The sequence below is a fragment of the Centroberyx affinis genome, unplaced genomic scaffold (assembly GCF_046629955.1).
Source record: "Centroberyx affinis isolate AG114_WGS23_722 - 3 ecotype Tasmania unplaced genomic scaffold, CSIRO-AGI_Caff_v1 ptg001654l_1, whole genome shotgun sequence".
Taxonomy (NCBI): Eukaryota; Metazoa; Chordata; class Actinopteri; order Beryciformes; family Berycidae; genus Centroberyx; species Centroberyx affinis.
This window is the reverse complement of record NW_027280084.1, coordinates 122496-149468: the sequence shown is the minus strand read 5'-3', so window position 1 is coordinate 149468 and position 26973 is coordinate 122496. Positions and strand designations below refer to the sequence as shown.

General features: G+C 39.2%; 1 protein-coding gene across 1 annotated transcript; it reads left to right on the top strand.

Moving 5' to 3' along the window:
- The first annotated feature begins 1881 nt into the window (after positions 1 to 1881).
- LOC139651399 (guanylate cyclase soluble subunit beta-2-like) lies at positions 1882 to 24911 on the top strand. The gene is made up of 17 exons (XM_071528296.1): positions 1882 to 1929; positions 6214 to 6287; positions 6404 to 6498; positions 9869 to 10029; positions 11018 to 11117; positions 11896 to 12065; positions 12150 to 12243; positions 13501 to 13604; positions 13708 to 13809; positions 14718 to 14811; positions 16554 to 16750; positions 18596 to 18719; positions 18799 to 18947; positions 19924 to 20070; positions 21854 to 22008; positions 22238 to 22419; positions 24703 to 24911. Exons 1-17 carry the CDS (start codon positions 1882 to 1884, stop codon positions 24909 to 24911), a joined length of 2205 nt encoding a protein of 734 aa, XP_071384397.1.
- The last annotated feature ends 2062 nt before the right edge of the window (positions 24912 to 26973 follow it).

Here is a 26973-nt window from a genome sequence, read left to right as displayed (position 1 = left end):
CACACACACACACACACACACACACACACACGGACATCTCATTCCACCAATAATCAGTGTCATATGCCGCTGCTGTCTGACTGCCCTGTCTGTAGATGAGATGTTCTTTGTCTGGCCTATTGGGGGGTGCTGTACTGGGCAGCTCCCTGTGTGAATGTGAAACAGAGTGGAGCTGGAAAAGAGCACAGAGTTCAGTCAACTTCCCCTGGATAAAGGTTAAAAAAAAGGATAAAAAATGAAAGAAGATATGGAAGTAGGGTATGTCCCTGTACATAAGGACTGGAGTTAAGAGTTCAGATGTGTAGCTTGAGGCCAAACCATTTATTGCCTTATAGGTAATTGATAAAATCTTAAAATGTATTCTAAAAGTAACCGAAAGCCTACGGAGCCCGGGAGTGGCCATTGGGAGAGAAAAAAAGTTATATTGAGTCCACGATTTACTGTAACGTGTGCACGTTTTAGTCCATTTGTGCGCTCGAGATACAGTTTGTTCCCTCAATTTCGTTAAACTGTGCAGTTTAGGAAAAAATGCAACTTAAAAGGAACCTTTTAGGTATGCAGATAGGCCTAGTAAGGATTTGGTATGTTAATATCCATTGTGTGTTTACACTGAATAGGCAAATCCCCCAAATATTGCAACATATTTAGCCACTTAACCTTCAGGCCATGTAAACACGCTCAGGTGCTGCAACACACCCAGGACAGCGCCACATTTAAACATAATCACCAATATGTGCACTGACTCTTTATAAGCTCGTGAAGAGCGCATGTATTATATATCGAGAGCACCATATCACTATTTTGAGGGCACATTTTGGTGTATCTCGTGCGCACGAGTGAACTAAAACGTGCAAACGTTACAGTAAATCGTGGACTCGATATAACTTTTTTTCTCTCCTAATGGCCACTCCCGGGCTCCGTAAATTACAATAATCTAGACGGGATGAAATAAAAAGTAGAGGATTGTGACCCAGCAAGCAATCGCATAAAAACAGTACTGAAAGTGTCTGAGAGGCCGTTCTCTCTCATGCTCTTATCACAGAGAGTTTGTTCAGCACGTGACCCAGCGGATGTTAAGCCTCGACCCCCCTCTGGACTTAAACCTCAACCTCTGGCTGGATGTCAGCGTTTTCCCATGGCCAGACCCCACAAAGCACACCAAGAATCTCATTGACAGAAAGGCCTCATGATCATATTTTATTAGACCAAGTTTGAGATCGCAGCTCGATTTGAAGTACTTTTTCTAGCTGCACACAACCCTACATTATCATTTTATGTTGTTGTTTTTTTCTCCACCATGATTTGTGTGTCTAAAGTGTGTCTATTGTGTGTTCCTATTCAAGTTGGTTGGTGGTTTATACATGAGGAGTATATACAGTATCTAAGACTAAGGTACACATCTTTAAAGAACAACTCTTTAGAAATTACACAAGCACATTTTGGGATAGCACCTCACATTCTTATTTAATCCAAGTGTATTTTCAGATCGAAACAGTGGATCTGAACAGTTACAGAAATACTTTTGAAATAAACATCTGAACCACCAGGTAGGACAGGTTTCTGTACTTCTGTGAAGAAGTTTTTGCCTCTTTACCACACTTAAAGAGATGTAAAAAAGCTTTTCTTCCCTCTGTATCAGGCTGTTCCCTGACTGTTGGAGAGGCTGAGCTAAAGATGGTTCTATAATCGTCATAAGCAACATACATTAAGACTGTCATGGCACGACTGTTGATAGAGAAAGGGAAATTGAGTGCACACACACATACACACACACCCTTCCTCTCTCCAATCCAGGCTCTTTGATGTAATATTAGTGCCAGACCATATCAACTCTATCCTTGTTAACCCCATTCACGTGCAGCTTACTATAAAGGACTTAGAATGACAGTGACACCGGGGGTGGCTGGACAGATAAACCCAAAGCCTTACGTACACAGAGTTTGTTCATTTCATGTAGTATGTGTGCCAGCTGATTTTTAAAATGTTGCCCATCTCATCATGAAGTTGGGAATTGGAGGCCGCTGTTAGGTCTCTAGAGCCAATACTCAGTTGGCAAGGATGTGTTTGTGTGTGTGTGTGTGTGTGTGTGTGTTTGGGTCGTCCAACCTGACCACACTCTTTCTCTGCATGACTCTGGCTACATGGTCTCAGCCAAGTTCAGAGGAAATGGGTCAAAGCAAGGCAGCATGTGACCAGTGGGCGACTGGTTCAAACTGTTCTGTTTATTCAAAGGCAACAAGATGGGAGTCGGGAAGGAAAATTAACATTTTTCCTCACTCTTCCTTTACGCTGGATGCGAGTCCCAAGTCAGTCTCAAGTCTTGAGGCACAAGTCTCAAGTCAAGTCCCAAGTCTAAATGTAGATTAGCAAGTCAAGTCAGAACAAATCAAGAGTCCAGTATCAATTTAATATCTTAAAGAAAACTAAATATCTAGGACTTTTCAATGCAATATGGTTTTAATAGGATAAAAACTTGGTAAGAGCATCATGAGTTTGATTTCTATAATCAGTTTTAACTTCAATAAATTCAATCATTCCATACAAATTCAGAAAACAGAATTTCAATTCAGTCGTCTGCTGGAACAAATCTCATCACTTTCAATCGAAGTCATTTACACAAACACAAGATCTCAAGTCAAGACTTTAGAAACCTTTTCAAGTCATCAAAGTACAAGTCAAAGTCAAGTCCCAAGTCACCAGAACCCAAGTCAAGTCAAGTCTCAAGTCTCAAGTCTCGAGTCCCCACCTCTGTTAAATATACAATTCAAGTCAGAAAGTAAATTGGAAGATAAATACGATGCTTTTTGATTCTGGGTCTTTATTGGCCTTTATGTGAAAAAAATGTTAAAAGTAAAGACATTTTTTTAGCTCACAGTCCCACATTACTGAGGCTATTGACTGAAACTTTTTCAAGCATATGAACCACTCAAGGTGTAGTGTACTTTATCTGCCATAGACCCTGTTGAGGAACCACAAAACATTCTACCCAAATAAAATAACCAAAGTATTTGTACCAACCTAAGACCGTTAACCCCATCTAGTGGACAAATATATTATGAAATAGAATGATTTCTTGAGCAGTGATTCTCAACCTTTTTCATATCAAGAACCCCTAATTTAGTCCACATTAGAGCCACGGACCCCCATTTGATGAGATTTTGTCTCTCAGACCCAAATCTGAGAATATTTTTTTTTGTTAGATATGATTTTGTCCAGAATTCCATGACTATCTGTATTATAGGTAGAGAGATAACAGTGAAACTATGATCAAAACAGTCATTCTTCTACATTCTCTAATTGTGTTCACTTCTTGTAGATGAAATAATGCTGAAGTTTAACAATTCATCAGTTTGCTGTGGACCCCCTGGAACCCCCTCAAGGACTCCTGGTGGTCCCCGGACCCCATGTTGAGAACCACTGTTCTAGAGGATTGCCTCAGCATTTTCATTAGTTGGTTAGTTTTCTTCAGCTGCTAAAGGTCAAACTGTAATTTTGATTTAAAATTGATTATGATAACCCTTGAAGAAGGATATACATACACATACATATACATCCTTCATCCCCACTTTATTCAAATCAATTACTACAGTGATACACACTATTCAATAGTGATGAAAGTGAAAGTGATGAACAATCACTCACGCGCGCGCACACACACACACACACACACACACACACACACAGTCTAGTACATATAATTTCATAAAAGCCCACATTATGAAAGCCTATATGTGTATAATTTCCTTATTTTGATTTCATATTATTTTTTATTTTTTATTTAAAAAGGCAAAATAATTGTAGTGGTGGCTGGCTGAAGGGATGGATAGGAAAAACAAAGGGAAGAGAGAGAGAGAGGGAAGTAGGGAGGAGAAGAGACAGAAATATCTGTGTGTGTGTGTGTGTGTGTGTGTGTGAGAGAGAGAGAGAGAGAGAGAGAGAGAGAGAGAGAGAGAGAGCAAGTGTTCAGGGAAAGTCCTTTATGCATCCAAGCCACTGTGGTTAATGCATTCAGCTGGATTACATCAGATACACACACATGGTGAGTAAACCTATTATAATAAAACCTATTTGTTTTTTGTTTTTTGAAATAAATTAAAATAGCTGATGGTCAGCTGATAATTATCTGATGGTTAACTGATTTGATGTTATTCTTGAAAGCGGAGAAGATGAAATATATATATAATCGTATATATTTATATGTATATACAATATATACTGAGAGGGTCAACTAGTAAATCCCATTTGGAGTTCTGGGGTTTCCTAATCTGATAAATTGAATACTTTGTCTGATAAACCCTGATGGGGATTGTTATCTAGCTGGGTTTTTATTTTCCAATTTTCCTCTCCAATTTTCAATTTTTTCTTTATATTATTGTAATAATAATAATAACTTTATTTGTATAGCACCTTTTAACAAGACTGTTTACAAAGTGCTTTACAGAATAAAAAGGCATAAAACAGAGAAATAAAAGGAGTAAAACAATAGTAAAAATGTAAATACAGAGAAGTAAAAGAAAAAACACTAAATATATGCAAACCAATTTACCACCATCTAATTAAAGGAATGCTAAAAAGATGTGTTTTAAGTGCTGAGTGTATCAGTGGCTCTTAGCTTATCTGGGGGGGAGTTGCTGACTCACCACTCTTAAGCCTAATTTTAGGGATATCAGTCAGCATACTGCTATTGGATGATCTAAATGATCTACATCAGTGGTTCTCACCATGGGGTCCGGGGACCACCAGGGGTCCTTGAGAGAGTTCTAGGGGGTCCCCAGCAAATTGATGAATTGTTAAACTTCAGAATTATTTCATTTGCAAGAAGTGAACACAATTAGAGAATGTAGAAGAATGACTGTTTTGATCATAGTTTCTCTGTTATCTCTCTACCTACAATACAGATAATCATGGAATTCTGGACAAAATCATATCTGACAATAAAAAATATTCTCAGATTTGAGTTCGAGAGACAAAATCTCATCAAATGGGGGTCCGGGGCTCTAATGTGGACTAAATTAGGGGTCTTTGATATGAAAAAGATTGAGAATCACTGATCTAGCAATCATTCTATTTCATAATATATTTGTCCACTAAATGGGGTTAACGGTCTTAGGTTGGTACAAATACTTTAGCTCTACATGGTACATATCTCACTATCATATCGCTAAGGTAGGGTGGGGCGAGACCATGAAGACATTTAAAAACTAATAAGATAATCTTAAAATCAATTCTGGAAGATACAGGTAGCCAATGAAGAGATTTAAGAACGGGTGTAATGTGGTCTCAGTCTAGAGAGTGTTATTATTCTGCCAATGGCATTCTGAACTCTTTGAAGAGTAGTAATTGAGTTCTTGGGTAATCCAGATAGGAGGGAATTACAATAGTCTAGCCTGGTTGTCACAAAAGCATGCACAAGTCAGCAGTGGAAAGCATGTCACCGACCTTAGAGATATTACATAAATGATAAAAGTCCGGTTTGCACATGTTACTGATATGGTTCTTAAATCAAAGATCACTGTCAAAAAGTACACCAAGATTTCTGACATGATCCTTGTCCTTCAGGGATAGGAAGTCAAGATGAGGTAGAATGTCATCTCTGTTGTACAACCAAATAGGACTGTTAGTGGGAAGCCTTAATTACATATGTGATATCTGAATCTCACCATGGAGTGTCCAAAATAATCAGTTCCAAAGTGTTCCAATAGTGATAGAATTTCCCTACTGGGTTATTACTAGGTGGCTTTTTCATTCAGTTAACACTATATCCCACTACTATAATTGGAGTGCGGTTTGTGTGTTTGTGTGTTTGTGTGTCCCACCATGGAGGAGAGGAGAGGAGAGGAGAGGAGAGGAGAGGAGAGGAGAGGAGAGGAGACAAGGAGAGGAGAGGAGGAGACAAGGACAGGAGAGGAGAGGAGAGGAGAGGAGACAAGGAGAGGAGAGGAGAGGAGAGGAGAGGAGAGGAGAGGAGAGGAGAGGAGAGGAGAGGAGAGGAGGAGACAAGGACAGGAGAGGAGAGGAGACAAGGAGAGGAGAGGAGAGGAGAGGAGAGGAGAGGAGGATAGGAGAGGAGAGGAGAGGAGGAGAGGAGGAGAGGAGGAGGTTATAAATTCTAGTATTCTGTAATGACAACGCCGACACAGCAGTAAAATTGCTTTTACATGTAATCAGACAGCAATAGGTAGAAGATAATGTGTAGTGTTTGTGTGTGTGCAGTACGGGTTCATCAACAGCTGCCTCCAGTCTCTGGTGATGGAGAGGTTTGGCCAGGAGACCTGGGACAAACTGAGGTTTGGACTCTAACATCACATGCATTACAATCGGCTGGATAGGCTCTGATGATAATATCATGTCACCTTATGTCATGCAATTTCATGTTATGCAGTGTATAAATGTGTGTGTGTAGCTCTCTAGCAGGCGTCCAGGACACCTTCATGACCTATGAGGTTTACGATGACATCCTGACCCTCAGGCTGGTGCAGGAAGCCTGTTCGTTGCTCGGTATGAATAATAATACTTCTATATCTTGCATCTTATAGTGGTAATCCTTGTTGTTTTTGGTGCTAAACTGACATTGCTGTGGTGTTTTGTTTTATTTTGTCTCCATCTTTGGTGCTAAGCAGTCATTGCTGTGGTATCTGCGGGTTCTCAGAGGCCCCAGGGCTGCCCTTAAATACCTGTGTGTAATATTGCTGTATTCAATGGCTAGACTTGAACACTATAACACAGATTTTATATAAAACAAGTACAATTAACAATTCTAAAATTAAAATAGACAACATTGGGGGGGTGTCCAAAATTATGCCCAACATTACCATGAGCCCCACATGAGGAACTGTACCTATCCTGGATCTAAAGCTGCATGCTCTATACTTTATAGGTCCTATGTACATCTGACAAAGGTGTACATTTATGTCTTTTTATAACATTTATGACTTACTAGCTGCTGGTTGCTGCTAAAAATGGAGGAATGGGATTGTCTAAGGTGTGAACTTGTGTGTGTGTGTTGACAGGTAGTTCAGGTGTTAACAATGTCCCTGCTGAGGTCTAACACCCAGTAGGTGTCTTGGGTATAAGGTGTCACCCTGTCTCTATATGACCCATGTCATCTACTGCCTCTGTTTTCACTATCTCATATCCAGGAGGTGACATTTTTTTATTTCTCCAGTCAGGCTGTCTCACTGATATCCAAATCTCTTGTTCAAAAGAGACCAGAGAACAAAAAACATAAAATGACAAAGAAAATACACAATGCAATTCAGTCAAAGAGTAAACAACACACAGGGACAGACATTATAAAAAAATTATAAATATGGTAACACTTTACAATAAGGCTACACTAAGTTAAGGGTTAGTTAATGCTTAATAAGGGTTAACTAACCCTTAATTAACAGTTAACTAATGTTTGATTTACTAATGGTGTTCATGTTAACTAAGGTATTAATTTATACATTATTTAATAGTTTATAAAGATGACTATTAAATAATACCTTTGTTAACATGAACACATGTACCCTTATTGTAAAGTGTTGCCATAAATATAATAGAAAATGTGAGATATCATTGCTTCAAAATCATTGTGTTCCAACAGACTTTTGTAATCTAGAAAGTATTATTTTAGACACTTTCTGCCAAAAAAAAATGGTTTTCCTGGTGAAATCTGGTTTCAGCTAACCAGACCAGTTTGTTGAGCTGCCAACTTTCCTGCAATTGCAGTCTTATTGGTCCTGCTCTGTTCTCCACCTGATAATTTTGCCTGTATTCTACTGGGAATTGGCTATAATTGAATATCTGCTTGCTCCTCTTGATGTAATATTCAACTGGGAATCACTGTGGATGTTTTCTTCATCAAACATGCCCATGCTGGAAGATGGACTAATGATTGCTGAGGCTGTTGATTTGAAATTAAGGACACCATAGTCAGAAACAAAGGTGCATTCAATAATATGGGAGATTAGCTCAGTGATTTTTATCTGACAAAATTCAACCCACCCTCACAATTCTGCAATTTTGCCCGCTCACCATGACATTTCCACATCAAACAATTAAATCATCATGAAACAAGCAAATATAAACATGTTGTCCCCCACCAGTGATGTAGTTCCACCCTTGGGTCAGTCAGTGATTGCTGAGTGTACTTGAAATATGAGTGAAATTGTATAAGCGTTTTCGTATGGGACGATGAAAGGACAGATTGACCATATGTTTCTGTTGCCTACTCTCCTGAGAATTAGGCTTACAAGTTATATCTTGAAATGTAGTAACTGTAATTGTCCTGTTTTTACTCAATACAGTACAAAATATAATAACTACAATACACAATATATACAATCCATACATTACACAATATACACTACAATAAAATTTATAATACAATATACAATATAACATACAACACCAGGAGTGTGAGTGTTATGAATATTATAAATGCTAAGTGATAAGTGATATATGGTATTGCACAGTAGGTAAGTGGTAATATGATATAGTAGTCAACACTGACGGCACAGTGGTACTGCAGTGATGAGTGCAATAACAGTACAACAGTCCAACAACTGTACAATAACTACAGTGTCTTGTGGTTAGAGGTTTGCCCAAAAATTCTCCATTGACTCTCACTTCAACACATCAACCCAGTCTGATGTCTCCAAGTGTGTAGCGTGTGTAGACTATTATGTTACCTATGATAACTTTAACTGGATTGCTTTACCACTGGGTCCCCATTCATTGTCCCCCACATTGTATGATAACTTTAACTGTATGACCTGCTTTACCACTGAGTCCCCATTCATTGTCAATGCCGCCCCCTAGTGGCACAAAGTCAACATTACAGTGTGACTAACAAACTAACGAACGAACTAACTAACGGACGGAGACCGATCCATAGTCCCCCCTTTGGCGGAGGACAATCAATCATCTGATGATGTCCATAGCAATCCGCTGGAAAGGAGTTTCAGTAAGAAACTCTTTGTCTTTTGGCACTCTGGACAGGTTTGGCAATGTTCAATGATGTCCTTGAGCCTTGGGGCAGGTGGTCTGCAGTTGGTCGGTACCACCAGACGCTTCTCCGACTCCTCTGCCATATACAACATTCAATTTTCCGACACATACCATTCCCTCTGATCAGTCAAAATGCTAGGATCCTTTCTTTTCATATAAGAGAGGTGCAAGTAAGGTGTAAGCTCTCTGCAGTTCTCCAATGTTCTCAGGGACCTGCCATTCTTCAGAGGCTTTTAAGGTGCACACATCAGGTGAGAGCAAATTTCCAAACCTTATCAACACAGCTCTGCTAGCTCAAACTAGTTATAACTAAAACATTTGCCAGCGAAAATAATTGTCAGCATAGATTAGCCATTGCGCTAGCACTGGGCAAACTTGTTAAATTCCAAACCACAAAAACACAGCTCCGCTAGCTCAGTCTAGTTGTTACTGAAATATTCACTGGCAAAAAAAATATTTTTTTTACTGATTGCTGAAAAGGTTTTAAAGGTGTTTTTCAGACTGAAAGATGCTGAGCATTCTGGCATGGTATTTGCCAGCATGCCACCATACAATCCTGCAGCACAAAAGTTAATAACAGAGTTAGTTTGATGTTAAATCAGTGATTGAATTTAAATTGAAATAACATTGATTTTGTGGCGGTGTCAGTCCATTTTCAATGTTTTACATTATTTCAGGGTATAAAACTGATGTGGAATCAATGCTTTATTTTAAAGTTGATTCATTGTCATTTGCGTTGATACATTAACATTGATTCTACATTAATATAATGTTATTTTGCTCTCTGGACAGAGGGAGAAAATGAAGGTGCAGGAATTCAGTGACACTGTGTGCATTGTGATGATATCGCGCTGTATCTGTGTTGATATTTCAGGTGTCTCATCTGAGGTGGTTCTCAAGCTGTTTGGAGAGCATTTCTTCACTTTCTGTAAGCAGGCAGGTTACGACGCCATGCTGAGAACACTGGGAGGAAACCTCACTGAATTCATCGAGAACCTGGATGCTCTACACAGTTACTTGGCCCTATCTTACCAGGTCTGTGTGTGTCTTGTTGGACTTTTGAACTATTTCCTTACTTAGTTTTCTTCACTAGACACTTGACATTGGTGGGAAAAGGTTTCTGTCTTGTTTGTTGTTTGTTGTTGCAGTGTCTGGGTTGAAATCTTAGCTTGTGGCTAGTGGTACTATATAGACCCCAGCCAAAAATGCCTATAGTGACATACCCAAAATGAATTAAGAATAGCTCCACAACTACCATCATCTGCATCATCTTGACCTCTATGGATAGGTAAGAACTTGGGGAATTTATTCCCATTGGCAGTAAGCTTGTGACTGTTACTATGCCAGAATAAACTCCAAGGAGGATAAACGAAAGGAGAAATTCTAATTTGTATCCTCGCCTAAAATTTCTCCTAAACTAGACATGGATAAGACCATGATAGCAATGATCCCATGCACAGAGACAGCAACTCCTTGACTACATCTGTACTAAAGTAGATAGCAATACAACAAAGCACATCAATTCTACAAAGGTTTTAGTGAGGATAGGCCCAGGCACCCTCTCCCTTTTGGCCACTTGGATACCCAATGTACCCAAAGTGTGCCAAATGGGTTGTATTACCTCTTGGAAGGGAATCTGGCCAAGGGAGAGGCCTTGTAAACAAAGGTTATGTCGAGTTGGTGAAACTATCAACTTTTTTTTAAATAAATTTTAGTTAGTTTAGACAGTTGAGTGACATTTGTCTCCTTGTGAGACAGTTAGGTTGCCATATATGTCAGGATTTTCATTTTCATTTGAGAACTGTTTTTATGTATTTGTTTTATGTTTATTTGACTTTTATGTATAATTTGTTGTCTACATTGTTTCTTAATTCCTGTGCTGTGTTTTTTTTAATATACCTGCAAGAAAAAGTTAATAAAGTTTAAAAGTACAGTATATCAAATCAAATCAAATCAAATAGAAGTAAAAAGAGAAAATACTTTCAAATCCAGAACTAAAAACCAAACCTCCTCTGTTTGCCAGGAGATGAATGCACCGTCATTCCGTGTGGAGAAGACTGAAGATGGGAAGATGCTGCTTCACTACTATTCTGACAGGAAGGGCCTGTATCATATTGTACCTGGTAAAAATATTACTTTATTACCTTCTACCATATGGTGTCATCATAAAATACATAACATGCGACTCCAAATGGAAAAACACGCACATAGTCCGTGATAGGTTTTTTGGTTTGTTTTTCATAGATTATTGGTCTTTGCTTTCAGGGCTTTAAATTGGAATTGGAAATTATATTGGTGCCTACATAAGTGCCTTGAAAGTCCAATGGGTGGGGCTGGAAAATGAGTTGTGAAAGCCAGAAATGTCAGCACAACTAACTAAACTAACTTCCGGGGACAGTTGTCTTGTCACAGATCCAGACTCTGAGCCAAGTGTCCACAGAGTCTGCCCTAGTCCCCGGACCCTCCTCATCCCATTCTTCCCCTTCTCCGAACTTCCAATATAATCCCTGCTACCCATGTGCTGTTGTACTGTCACTCATTCAAGTGCTGTCCAACCTCGTGAAATGCCAACAACACACTTGGCAGCAGCAGCACTTACTGTCACAATTCATCATTTGTTCCCCCTGTATTAGAGGAAAGCTACTATTGCTCAGTCAAAGAAGGAGGGGGAATATTCTGTTAACAAGTTGATTCAAGGCAATAGGGAGACTCAATCACAGGATATCAAAGGTTCATATAAAGATCTTAACCTAAATAAGACCTTAACCAGTGTATGGCCAGTAGCCAGGTTACTCTGGATAACATACTGTAGGTAACCATTGACTCATTGACCACCCTTTCCACTTCTGATAACTTCCTCCCTTCCATTTTCCATCACCCTTCCCGTCCATCTTATGGCAGGCATCATGGAGATGGTTGCCAGGGAGTTTTTCGATAGCGAGGTGACCATGGCGGTTCTCGACCAATCAGAGGACGAGCGGACGGGGAACAAGGAGCATGTTGTTTTTCTGGTCCAACAGAGCAATCGAGCTGGCACGACCGGGCACCAGGACCATGTCAGAGATAGGAGGGTGGGTGGGACCGTCTGTGTTTATATGTGTGTGTGTGTGTTTCTATGTGTTGGTCCAACCTATGTTTTGTGTGATTCTCCCCAGGAGACGACATTGAGGGGGATGAGGGAGAGGTGTGCGTCGCTTGCTGGGAGGAGGAGTGGCTGGGACTTGGTCAGGGCAGTGGTCCTAGGAAAAGGTTTGACTTATCTGCATGTTATTACCTTGGAGTTACAACACCCCATCTGCATTCTGAATAGTTTTAACATACTGAGTTCTTTGTGGTTGAAGGTGCCGACTTTCAACTGCCGTACAAACTTACACACACACACACACACACACACTACTCATACAAGTGGAAAAAAAACCTCCCATCATCAAATAGTCAACTTTTCAGAGCATGTTATTTTCAGATTGCTGCCCATGTATTTTTGAAACCTGACAATATCCTTTGAATAGTTTCATGGCCCCAAATATCACTGTATACTAGTGATGTTACATTCGCAAACAATCCGATTCTTTTCAACGGCTCTTTGGTATGAACGAAGGGAACCGAGTCGTAGATGAGAGCCGTTCTTTTTATCATTGTGCCCAAATTTCACTGCCTGCCCTAAATCCACTTAACCTGACGTGCCAGATTATCTATCTGATTTGCACTAACATCTGTTTTGCACAAAAATTCATTATACTTGTTTTTTTATTGTGCCAATACAAGTTTTCTAATATTAAGTGTTGCATGAATTGCATTCAAGGCAATGCAACTTTATTTACATAACACATTTCATACAGAGGGTAAATTCAAAGTAGTAAATTCACTGACAAAGCAGAGGGACATGGCGTCACGTTGTGTAATGTTTACAATGCAGATCATTGACATTAGGTCTGGCAATACGAGTCATTTAGTGCTGCTAAACCCAGTCAACACATGCAAAATGAAATTATATTGGTGGGATGTCTTAGCTTGAATCTGATCCAAATCTTACCCTATCATTATCCTAGTGATTATTTCGCAGATAAACCTAGTAACCCCCGCCCCCTAAAAAAAAGAAAAAATAACAATGGGAGCTGTTCAAAAGAACGGCTCTTTTGAAACGGCTCTTGGAAAGGAATGGAGCCATAAGATCCGGCTCCCTTCAAAGAGCCGTAATTCACATCACTAATCATTACATGTATTCAGCACAGAATAATGGAGATGTTCAGCTCAGGTAAAATAATTTTTATAGACACCTAAAGAGCCTAAAGCATCATGACTACTGACATTTTAATAATGGGTGGCTCTAACCCTAACCCATAGGAAACCCCACCTTAGGCAACTTTAATGCCATGCACTAACCATTGAGCCCATTTAACCATCAGGACTTTTTGTTGAGAACGTTTTCAAATAACAGCAGCGCATGACATGAAACAAACCTATGATAATAATGAACAGTATGGGTGTGTTTGATATATCTCCCAGGCAGCCTCCGGTGCACCTTCAGTCCATGCTTCCCTGACAAGCTGTGGATGGAGGAGGAGGCTTTCTGCAATGCTTTCCCCTTCCATATTGTCTTTGATGAAGATGTAAGACTCCACTCTATCTCCATCTTAGTCTTTATGATGAACATAGAACGCACTGCCTCCTTATTTTCCCCTATCTCTGTCTCTCTACCTATCTGTTCCTCAGCTGAAGGTGAAGCAGACAGGAGTGAACATTCAGAAGTTTGTTCCAGGTCTCCAGACCATAGACACTAGACTGGACCAATACTTCACCATCATACACCCACAGGTACAACACACTAGAATATAATAGACCATGAACCTATGCTTCAGTTGTCTACATCCAGGTACAACAGAGTGGAATATAGTACAATAGAGCAGAGTAGCATATAGATTAGACCAGTGATTCTCAACCTTTTTCATATCAAGGACCCCGTAATTTAGTCCACATTGGGGCCACGGACCCCCATTTGATGAGATTTTGTCTTTTGGACCCAAATCTGTGAATATTTTTAATGTTAGATATGATTTTGTCCAGAATCCCATGACTATCTGTATTGTAGGTAGAGAGATAACAGTGAAACTATGATCAAAATAGTAATTCTTCTACATTCTCCAATTGTGTTAACTTCTTGTAAATGAAATAATGCTGAAGTTTAACCATTCATCAATTTGACTGGGGACCCCCTGGAACCCCACGTTGAGAACCACTGGATTAGACCAGCATACAGTACAATAGGAGAGTACAGTAGAGTGCAGTACAGTGTCATCGAATTGAGCACAGTACAGTAGTAGCAGAGTACATGAGAATACAGTACAGTAGGAGTGTGGAGTACAGTAGAGAAGACCTGTTTAAATAATGATTATCTTACATTCATGCCAATAGAACTTGTTAAATTGAAATTGAAAACAGAGTCTAGGACAGTGCAGTACAGCAGAATAGAACAGCAGAATAATAGAATAGAGAAGAGCTAAGTACATTCGAGTACAGCTCAGTACTAGGGTAGAGGAGAACAGAGTAGACTACAATACAATACAGTTCAGTCAGACAACTCACGTATGAATAAAGATTTCATTTTGGCATCAAGGTTCTATTTCACTCCCTGTGAAAAGCCTCAATGCCAGCCAAATGCGAGCAGCAGCAGAGAATAAGCAGTCTTAAACCAGTCTTGTGCAGCCTCTGTCTCTGTCCTCCAGGTGACTTTTACCATTGAGAGCATCAGGAAATTCATCAACAGTCAGTTTGTCCTGAAGACACACAGAGACAAACACACCACGCTCAAACTACGAGGTGGGTTCAAACAAATAGAGCCACATTGTATTCTACCAAGACACCACGCTCATGGTGGGTTCTAACAAACAGAACCACATTCCATCTACAAAACAACTAGGCTCAGACTATGAGGACGGTTCTAACAAGTCACATTTATTCATAAAGCTAATTTTAAAAACAATCGAGTTGATCGAAGTGCTGCACAAAGCCAATAAATATATAAAATCAGACTTAACATAGAACATTATGGAAGCGTAATGCATTCACTTGAGAAAAAAAAAATTGCCCTGTTTTTCTGAATTAACAAGATAATTACCTCAGAAAAACAGAGCAGAATTTTTATTTTTTAAATGCTCTGTTTTTCTGAATTAACAAGATAATTACCTCAGAAAAACAGAGCAGAATTTTTGTTTTTTAAATGCTCTGTTTTTCTGAATTAACTAGATAATTATCTCAGAAAAACAGAGCAGAATTTTTTTTTTTTTTTTTTCTGAATTCTGAGATAATTATCTTGTTAATTCAGAAAAACAGCATTTTAAAAACAAAAAAAAATCTGCTCTGTTTTTCTGAGATAATTATCTTGTTAATTCAGAAAAACAGGGTACATTTTTTTTCTCAAGTGAATGCATTACGCTTCTGTAGAACATCGACATATCACTGCCAGAAAAAAACACACAAGACATACACATATAACCAGACAAATCAAGAGGACTTACAGTAAAAGCTAGAGCCGGGGACTTGAAAGAATCAACAGGGGGGCTGATCTGATGGAGAAATGAAGGCTGTTCCAGAGTCTAGGGGCTGCAACAGTGAAGGCACAGTCACCCTTGAGTTTATAACTTGAGGGAGGAACAGCCAGATTGGTGACTGATGATTTGAAACAGTGGGAGCATATATGTAGAGAAGAGGATATGACATCTACAGAAGTTCTCTGATAACTCCTCCATTGTTGGCTGCATCATGGAGGACAATGAGAAGGAATACACAGACCTGGTAGAGAGCTTCGTAGGTTCGTGCAAGAAGAACCAACCAGCTCAACATTGGGAAGACCAAGGAGCTGGTGGTGGACTTTCGAAGGAGCAGGAAGCCCCCAAACCCTGTCACCATCCAGGGGGAGGAGGTAGAGATAGTGAACTCTTATAGGTTCCTAGGAGTGCAGCTCAATAATAAACTGGACTGCTCGTGCAACACTGAGGCCCTCTACAGGACAGAGCAAACTTTTCGCAGGAGAAGATCAATTCCATGTTTGTTATGACATCCTTCAACCACTAGAGGGGGCCATACCGCCCAGCCACCCCGCAATCTCCACCCATGGTCTCCACAATCCGCTGGGGCCCGGAATCGCAAACAACAAACAAGAGCAACATCAGTAACAGCAAATTGAAGTTCAGATACAGGGGGAAGAAAAGAAAAACACAACCTGGAAAAGTCATATGTAACAACATTGCACACTCATTTAGATTGATTATTCAGTAAGATTCTCAACTCCACTTGCCCTGCTATTAAAAAAAAACTGCAATGTAATTCCATTCGAAGGAATAATCTCATATTAAATAGTATAATAATGGCACCGTGCGTGGATCATTCAACATATGCAATTAAAAAATTAAGTGTAGGTATGGTATTCTGTCAAAGCATTTACATGGATCTGTTCTGGAATGGGCACGCAATATATACAGTTTAAATATCTGCAGGTCAGATATTGTGGGTGATGTCTCTCAACTATCTTTTGTGCCTGTGTTCTATCAACATATCTGCAGGTCAAATGTTGTGGATGGGGTCTCTAGGCTGTATGTTGTACCTGTGTTCTCCGAAGCTGCGGAGCCTCCAGGAGCTCCAGGATGGAGGCCTCCACCTGGCTGACCTGGCCCAGCATGACGCCACCAGAGACCTGGTTCTTCTCAACCAACAACGCCTAGCTGAGATGGAGCTCACCAACCAGTTGGAGAGGAAGAAGGTAGGATGGATTGATGGAAGACAGACTAGACTATATATACCGCTAATACTACTGCTGCTACTACTAGTACTATTACTACTGCCTCTACTGCTACTACTACTGCTACCACTGCTGTTGCTGCTGCTACTCCTACTTCCACTACGGCTGCTGCTGCTGTTTCCCTTTTCTGACAATACTGTAGTTAGATACTCTCAAAATATATATATATTTTTTTTTTTTAAATAATTGATTTGATGTAAAATGTGTGCTTTTAAATCACTCCTTCAATCTTGTCTCAAAGCACATTGAGTAAACTTCAAAACACTACACATTCAAGCCACATAGGCCTATGTCTTTTAGTATTTCAACAGACTCCTTAAGATTGAATTATAATTATAACAATAGTAATAATAACAATAATAATTTGTTTTATTATCATTATCATTAATAATAATAATACATTTTATTTTAAGCGCCTTTCATGGTACCCAAGGACATTGTACAGTCATGCACAAAATTAGAAACATTAAAAAGTATCATAACGCTCAGAGTTTAAGAAGACAGGGGGAAGGCAAGTTTACAAAGAAAACTTTTAAGAAGAGACTTTAATGAAGTAATGGAGGTGGTGGCATGGAGATCCTGGGGAAGAGTGTTCCACAGCTTGGTGCCAGCAACACTAAAGGACCTGTCACCCATAGCAGCAGCAGGGGGGCTAAATCTCTAGTAAAGCTGAGAAAACTAAAAACTCTCAAACTAATTTGGAAATTATTTGATGCTTAAAAGGAAACTGATCTGATTATTTAAAAGAAAAATCAAACACTTCTTAATATAATATAAATACATATGCAACATAAATCAAATGGCTTGAATTGGGAAATAACTTGAGTAAAAAGAAGAAAATACCAAATGTTTTTGAAAATTTGAATTGAATTATTTGTTACTCTTGAATGAATTAATGATTTAGAATAGGGACACAAAAGGTAGTTAGTTGCAGACACCTCACATCCCATGTCTAAGTCAGTCCCTATTACATTACATGGCTAGAATGAGTTGTGAACCGCTGTCTAAAGTGATTTTTCACTTTGGTCGAGGGTTTTCATCACACACACCTCCATAGCTCTTCAGAAACAGGCCAACATTTTCTGCACTGGTGATGCCAGAAATGCCAGAAATGTATCAGGGGAGCATTCAAGACCACTGTTCCCTCTAAGCTGATAGTTTGGTGACCTACATCTAATAATTGACATTGACACACAGACCCACATTTACCAAATAATAATATCTTGTCTTATCTTGTCAGTGCTCCACCTGTCCCAAGAAATTTAGTCGAGACTTAGCAGAGACTGCCATAGTAGAATATTCTACTATGGCAGTCTTTGCTACTAAGTCTCTAACTGCTACTAAGTCTCTGCATTCCATGTAGCAAGTGGGCCGGATGAAAGTGGGGGGTGTGGGCCAGACTTGGGCCAGAATAATTTTGCTCTCTGGTATGATGCCCCTGCTTTTTAGTTAGGTCTTGCAGACTAAATATACAGCAGTATGACATTATGTCCACTTACTGCATCACAACAACAAGCAGAAGGTAGCACACTAAAACTACAACACTCGTAAGGACTGGCACTGTAATGGTCTGCATATGGACGTCAAATATAAATGGTTTAGTATGCTCCTAGTGTTATGAAATGGTCATGAAACATAGTGTATATTTATGTTTTTACAGTGAAAAATAGCTAATTTACAAATCAGAGGTTTCTGTAGGAGTCTATCAACGTTTAATTCTTTTCAACAGGCAACAGGAAACTCTATGATGGGGAGATGAAACATGGGAGACAAAATTGTTCAGTGTGTGCGTGTGTGTGTGTATAGGAGGAACTGAGGATTCTATCACGCCATCTAGAGGCTGAGAAGAAGAAGACAGAGACTCTTCTATATGCCATGCTGCCTCGCCATGTAGCCAATCAGCTTAAAGATGGGATGAGCGTAGAGGCAGGTCAGTCTGTCTGTCTATCAATCCAACTGTCTATCTTTCTATGTGTGTGTCTCTCTATTGATGCGTCTGTCTGTTTCAGGGGAGTTTGAGGTGTGTACCATTTTGTTCAGTGATGTGGTGACCTTCACCAATATCTGTGCTGCCTGTGAGCCCATCCACATTGTCCACATGCTCAACTCCATATACTCCAGGTTTGACCGCCTCACCAATGTACATGATGTCTACAAGGTATTATTACTAGTAGTAATAGTAGTGGTAGTAGAAGTAGAATTAGTAATATCAGTAGTAGTAGTAATATTTATAGTAGTAGTATAATGGTAACACTTTACAATAAGCGTCACTAAGTTAAGGGTTAGTTAATGGTTAATAAACAACAGTTAACAGTTAACTAATATGTGTAATTTTCTAATGGTGTTCATGTTAACTAAGGTATTAATTTATACATTATTTAATAGTTTATAAAGATGACTATTAAATTGTGTATAAATTAATACCTTAGTTAACATGAACACCATTAGTAAATGATTACCAGACACATTAGGGTTTAGGGTTAGTTAATGCTTATTAAGCATTAACTATCCCTTAATTTAGTGACCCTTATTGTAAAGTGTTACCAGTATAACTATAGTAGGCCTATAGAACTATAGTAGTTCTATAATACATTTTAGAAGGATACCAAACAAACATAATAGCAAATCTTTAAGTGCCTATAACTATAAGTCCCTAAAGGAATATTATAGTAAAGTCTAGTCATACTTCATTTGTATAGCACATTTCATTCACAGGAAAAAATTTACTTTACAAGCAAAAACAATGAAAATCGCAAAAATTTTATAAAATAGTAGAAATAACAAGAAATATATATAAAATGTGATAAAAAATACACATATATTTAAAATATGCATGTATACACGTATACATACACACATACATACATCCACATACACACATACAGCCATATATACATGCACACAAGGTTAGTCGAAAGCTTGGGAAAGAAGGAAAGGGAAAGTTTTGAGCCCAATTTTAAAAGAGCTTAGAGTTTTGTTGCTGATCTTGTGACATGGTTAATATGGCTGTGAAAACTGAGGTCAGCAGCATCCATAATGACTCCAAGGGTCCTTGCTTGAGTGCTGGGTCAGACTTCTGAAAACAAATAACAAATGTTCTTTTATTTGCATTTGGGTTTGTTTATTTCCTTCAGGTTGAGACTATTGGTGATGCGTACATGGTGGTGGGCGGAGTTCCAGTCCCAACGGAAAGCCACGCTCACAGAGTGGCGAACTTTGCCCTGGGGATGAGGACAGCTGCCGGAGAGGTCACCAACCCTGTCACTGGCAAACCCATACAGGTGAGGATTTCAATGTCAGATTAGTTATGCTGCAGTCCTAGTGTGAGCATCGTGTATAGTAGCAGTCATACCACTGTGCTTTCCATTCCCACAATGTGACCCCTGCCTGTTCATTCTGCTCAACAACAGCTACTTTAGAAAGATTCACTGACAGAATGTAATCATGGAGCTGAAAGGTGACATCAACATCTGGTGTAGTGATATGAGTTATTAAAAGTCAAAAAGGAGAAAGAATTAAAATGATTTTGTTTGCCTACTGTGATATGGAATAGACCAGTATGAACACAGAAAGAACCTCTGGCATAAACCTGACACCTGACAACGCCACCCTGGGAATAACACCCAGAGAATTTATTTTACCACACACACTCACACAAGAGAACACAAGTTCATAAAGAGGAGCAGACACCAGGTTTCCAAGGGTAAAAAAAGATACTTTTATTGGTATAAAGGACCAAAAATGTTGCAAGGAAAGAAGAAAAATATACAATTTAATCGGGCACAAGTGGTTTCAAAAATATAAAAAAAGTGTGGTCCTCTTTTTTTAAAGAAAAAAGAAACGGACCACCCCCCCCTGCCTGCCAGTCCAAAGGCACTGTTCTCAAAATTCACGTGACATGTCAACCATGATACTCCTACAATATCTAGAGCCTTCAGCATTTCAGAATGGATCTCGTCCACCCCTAGTTTCTTGCCACTGAAGAGCTTTCTAACTACACCAGTGACATCTACCAAGGTGATGAGCTTAGACAGTCCAGAATCTTCCAGCACTACCTCCTGAACAGAGGGTACCCCATTTGAGGTCAGCATTTCCCTGCCGAGAAAGTCATGAATACTTTCCAGGACCTCTTTGCGGTGCTCCCACACCCAGGCTTTTGCTTCTGCTATTATAGTGGGGGGTTTTTTTTGTCTTTTTTATTAGATAGTGGAACGAGACAGGTAAGATTGAGAGAGAAGGGGGTGACATGCGACAAAGGTCCTGGGCCGGATTCGAACCCAGGACGTACATGGTATGCACTTTAGACCACTGATCCACTAGGACGCCCCACTACAGTGTTTTAGCCTTCCGCTATCTCTGAATCAGGCATCCTCCATGCCAGCCAGGCCTGGAATGCCTCCCCCTTGTGATGAAACATTGATCAAAATTGATCTTCAATCTTTGGTCAAAGGTGCTCTGGTACCATATACAATTATGAGGCTCTTTGTGTTGGAACATGCCGTTTGTTGTGGACAATCCATGATTAGCATATACATGGCACTACTTGGGTTAACATCAAGAAGGCCATTCCTCCAAATCACGCCCCTGCAGGTTTCCTACTTGTTGCAAACATGAGTGGTGAAGTCTCCCAGTAGGACAATACAGTCGGCATATGGAGCCCTCTCCAACATGCCACCTACCATCCCCTAGAGCAGTCATTCTCAACCTTTTTCATATCAAGGACCCCTGATTTAGTCCACATTAGGGCCACAGACCCCCATTTGGTGAGATTTTGTCTCTTGGACCCAAATCTGAGAATATGTTTATTGTTAGGCATGATTTTGTCCAGAATTCCATGACTATCTGTATTGTAGGAAGAGAGATAACAGTGGAACTACCAAAATAGAATAGAAAAAAATAATTGTGTTAACTTCTTGTAAATGAAACATTACAAGTTTAACAATTCATCAATTTGCTGGGGACCCTCTGGAACCCCCTCAAGCACAATCCAGACCACTACTTTGCTCATGTATGCCAACCAGTGTGTATGTACATGTGTTGTTTGCGTGTGTATGTGTGTTTCAGATCCGTGTGGGCCTCCATACAGGTCCGGTGTTGGCTGGGGTGGTGGGGGAGAAGATGCCTCGCTACTGCCTGTTTGGAGACACCGTCAACACCGCCTCCAGGATGGAGAGCCACGGAGTCCCTGACCACATTCATCTGAGCACGTCCACATACAGGTGTGTTTATGTGTGTGACACCTGAGTCTCACCTGCATGGCTCCAGCCAACAGGGACCTTGTTAACACATGAACTACCTGGCAGCCTCCCTAAACTCCCCTTAACACACACACGCACACACACACACACCCACACACACACAGTCCTCCCCTTTCTGTCAACTTTTGTCTTACTCTCTGCTCTCCTTTCCTCTCTGTCTGTCTGTCTCTCTCTCTCTCTTTCTCCCCAGTGTGTTGAAGGATACATGTTTTGACCTACGGGAGCGTGGACAGATTGAGGTGAAGGGCAAAGGTCAGATGACCACCTACTTCCTATATGGGAATTTATGGGCGTCAGAAGAGAGCATCATGGGAAGAGGAGCTGGAGGGAGCCGTCTTTACAAAGAGGACCTGCAGGGCCAGAGAGTGAAAGGTTCATTACAAAATATAGGGTATTATTAGAACAAGTATGAGAATAGAAAGAGCAGGGTGTGCATGCATATGGCTTTAATGTAAGTAATAATACAAAATAATAAAAGCAATAAAAAATAACAATATAAACTCAGTACGACACTCAATACAAAACACAAAGACAGTAAAATGAGGGGGCAAGAGTTCGCTAATGATCTATGTCCCTAAGTGGCTCAGTGCATCATGCTTGCATCTCAATTTGAAGAAAACAGTTTGTATGTTTTTCACAAAGAGGGCAAGAGCTGATCCAGAACCTTCAGAACAATATGTTTATGTATCAGGTGAGAAGCTTCAAGTGGTCTCGAACTTCAAATAATAATAATAATACTACATTTTATTTATGGGCGCCTTTCACGACACTCAAATTCTTCCACATAACAGTAAGTAAAAGCATGAAACCGTCAGAGTGTTAAAAGCAGGCTAAGCATGTACGGGGGGAAATCTAATTCATTCTGCACAACTTCAGACACATCTGAATTATTATGCAACTTAAGCTGCTAAAATGTATTTCCCTGCCATGATTGTCCCACATTTAAGATACTGCTTGACTACCTGGTCTCAACCCAGAAACCCATACAGTCTATATACAAACAGGTGCTTAAGGTTCTAGATCAGTGATTCTCAACCTTTTTCATATCAAGGACCCTAATTTAGTACACACTGGGGCCATGGACCCCCATTTGTAGAGATTTTGTCTCTCAAACCCAAATCTTTATCTTTCCTGCCTGTCTCTACTATCAACTAGGCAAAATGCACAAAAAATAATAATAAATAGAAGGGTACTTGGAGAGCGCAGACCTCCGCCAAGGTTCGTGCTATTATTGCTTGTCTGTGAGTCGGATTCGGATCCACTCCAAAATTTTATGGGTTCTTCCTTGGCCCATGCTACACCCTTCCACGAAGTTTCATGAAAATCGGGCCAGTAGTTTTTCCGTAATCCTGCTAACAGACAAACAAACAGACAAACAAACAAACGGCACTGAAAACATAACCTCCTTGGCGGAGGTAATAATAATAATAATGATAAAAAAAACATACAGCACAATAACACCTACTGTTCCTTTTCACATTAAATCCTGGCTTAAGGATGTATCCTTCCACGCCGACGATACACAGGTCTACCTTGCAGTAAATCCCAACAAGCTGTCCTGTACTGAAACTCTTATAAGCTGTTTTTCTGATATAAAGTTCTGGATGTCTAACAATTTTCTGATGCTTCATTTTATTTAAGTATTTGTATTAATTAGCTCCAAAATTAGCTCCAAAACAAACAGAGATCGCATCGTGGACACCTTGACTCCTTTAGGTCTTCACTGTAAACCACAGGAAAGAAATCTATAGGGTTATTTTTGACTCAGATCTTGCAATTATCTTTTCTTTGCTCCTGCCTTCTGAAAAAATCAACTGATCATTCAAAATGCAGATGCTCGCATACTCACCAAGACTAAAAAAATGCCTTAGTTTTAGCTTCCCTACACTGTTTTTACTGATTACTTTTAAAGCACAAATGGGTCTGGCTCCCTTCTTTTAAGTCACTTAACTTATATTAACTTGTATTATACTTTTTTTTTTTTTTGCACTTAACCTTTATTTCCATATGCAATCATATAGAAGTGAACATACAAACAAAATACATAAATCACATAACAAATGTAAGCATCGCATCAACCTATCTTATTCAAATTCTATTCATAGAGGCATCACAGACGTAGGCACTGTATTATACTTTTAAACTGGCCTTTGTGTAATTGTCTTATTTATATTCTATTCCATTTATTATTTTTTTAATGCTCCAGCCTGTTTTATCATTTTTATTTCCCTTACTTTTTATTCTTTTATAAATTTCCTCCTATTTTTGCTTTGTCATTTTATCTCCATTACTATTCTTTTATCTGTGAAGCAGCTTTGTAAACTCTGTTTTGAAAAGCACAAATTCAGTTATTATCATTATTATTATTATTATTAGAAGTTGTCAAAATGTTTTTTAGAAAATCCCGAAAAAGGATTTGACCTCGCTATCACTGGAGTCCTATGACGATTAGACACACACGGCATAGTGACAATTACAACATAAACAGTATGTTGCCATTTCACTAGGGTATCCGCTTTGCTGTACAGTTATCTTTCAAACATGGATCATTAGCGATCGAGGTAATTGATTGAGGCGATTGAGGTAACTGATTTTTCATTTTGGTTGGAAATTGTCCTTTATGCCACATAACTTTTACTTTTCTCTTTCCCTTAGCATCAGGTGACCCACACAGCACCATGACTGATGCTCCCATCAGTTATGGTCAGAGAGACACACCCTCAGATGGAGGCATGACCCCTGCATCCAGCCACCCAGACACAATCACTCCCTATGCCTGGGACATCACCCAGCCATACCAGACACTGACCAGCTACAACACACCGCCAGACCATTTCAACACCAGACTCTGCCTCTTACTCTGACTGTCACCTCACTCACACACACACACGCACACACACACACAGATGACTAAACTTCTACTTGTATCCTGTTGACAATAGAGTTTCCTGTACCTGTTGATTATGGTTTTGAGAAAAACAGCAGTTTAGCTGTTCATTATGGCCCTTGTCATGCACACATCAGTGACTCACATTCCATCTATAGTAGGATTAGACTGATATATGGTGCCAATATTGTCCTTTTAGTAAAAATGGGATCTGGTCCAGTCAGTGTCATCCAGTCATACAGCTTGGTTACATATTCATTATAGAATTGATAAGATAAGATAAGATAAGATAAGATAAGATAAGATAAGATAAGATAAGATAAGATAAGATAAGATAAGATAAGATAAGATAAGATAAGATAAGATAAGATAAGATAGCACTTTATTAATCAATAATCAATAATAATCAATGATCAATACCATACTGGTTGTCTATGGGAAGCCTTTAACCTGTGAAATTTGGCTTTAGGACACATACATACGTGACAGTGGTATAAATAGCAAAGTGTTGCATGCTATGAACAAATAACCAGATGACACCATGTTTCACCTACATGTTTTTTTGTTTGTTTGTTTGTTTTTTTATCAAAAAAATACTGGAGCATCAAGCTTTGAATTAAAGGTACAAAGGAACTGACAAGCTTCAAGTGAAAGAAAATTAAGCTTTGAGTATGACATTTCTGGAACTATAAAATGTTATGAATTAAGCCTTTAATCGGTTTATCCATTTATATTTACCATATATATCACCATATAATCTATATATCATATTAATCCATTTTATTTATAAATTGTAATAATGGTAATAAATAATAATAGAAAAATAATAAATGAAGACAGTAAAATAATGAAACAAGTATGTATATTAAAACAGTAAAATCCAAAATGGTGATGATGGTTTGTTCATTGCTGGGGAGGCAGTGGGGGTCAGATATTGTAGGCAGTTTTGAAAAAGTGAGTTTAGTTCATGTGGGGAGCGAGTTCGAGTGTGATGTGAAGGGACATACAGGGCCTGGTCCTGGTGATTGAGGTCAGGAGGATGGCATCAGCTGATCTGAGGTGGTGGGTGGAGGTGTGATGATGGAGAAGAAAAAAAAAACAATGCAACAGTTATCTTCTTCCTTCTTCCTGTTTTTTTTCCCTGGTCTTTAAGATATCCAGTTTCCAGTTACAGCAGCAGAAACTGAAAAAAAAAAAAATCAAAATAATAACCTTAATTACTCGCAGCACAGACATTAGTAAATCACCGCAAAGAACTATTGTAGGAGCCAAATATGTTGTTGGAATAATCAGAATATAATTGTCATTGACTGTGTGTATACTGGGTGTCGCTGTGCTATTATCTAGATGCTCACGTATATAGGTAGGAAAGTCATTGTTGTCGTCAGGTGTTTGATACTGTATAATTCGGGTGTATATGCGTCGTATATGCGTCGCCATGGGTCTTGCAGGTTAAGCAGATATTGGATGGTTTGTCTTACCTCTGGATCACACAAAGGTGTAACAACATCAACTGGCTGAAACTAACTGTGGAACAGAGGCTGAAAGATCAGATCTACATCATTTATGTAGAATTTAAACAAGAGCTTAAATTGGAAAAGTATCTGTTGTATGAAAACCAAAAGTATAGACAGGCTATCTGTAACTTTAGGGTGAACAACACCAGAATCCCCAAGGTCATTGGAAGATATAAAGGGCTGGATAGAAACCAGAGGATTTGCAACCTCTGTAATGATAACCGCTTGGGAGACGAGTATCATATTTTGTTTGAATGCAAGAATGTAAACATAATTAATTATAGAGAAAGGTATTTGCCAAAGTATTATTTAAACCGCCCATCTATGTTTAAATTAATTTTGTTACTACAATCAGATAAGCCAAAAGTTATTTGTAAATTAGGTGCCTTTTTGAAGAATGTCCTTCCTCTGTTTAAGTAACATTTGTTGTACTTCAGCCATGCCGTGTGCTATCGTTTTGTTATTACTGTATGTTTTGTTTGTGCTCCATACCATGTGATCATGGTCTTGAGCCATATAAAT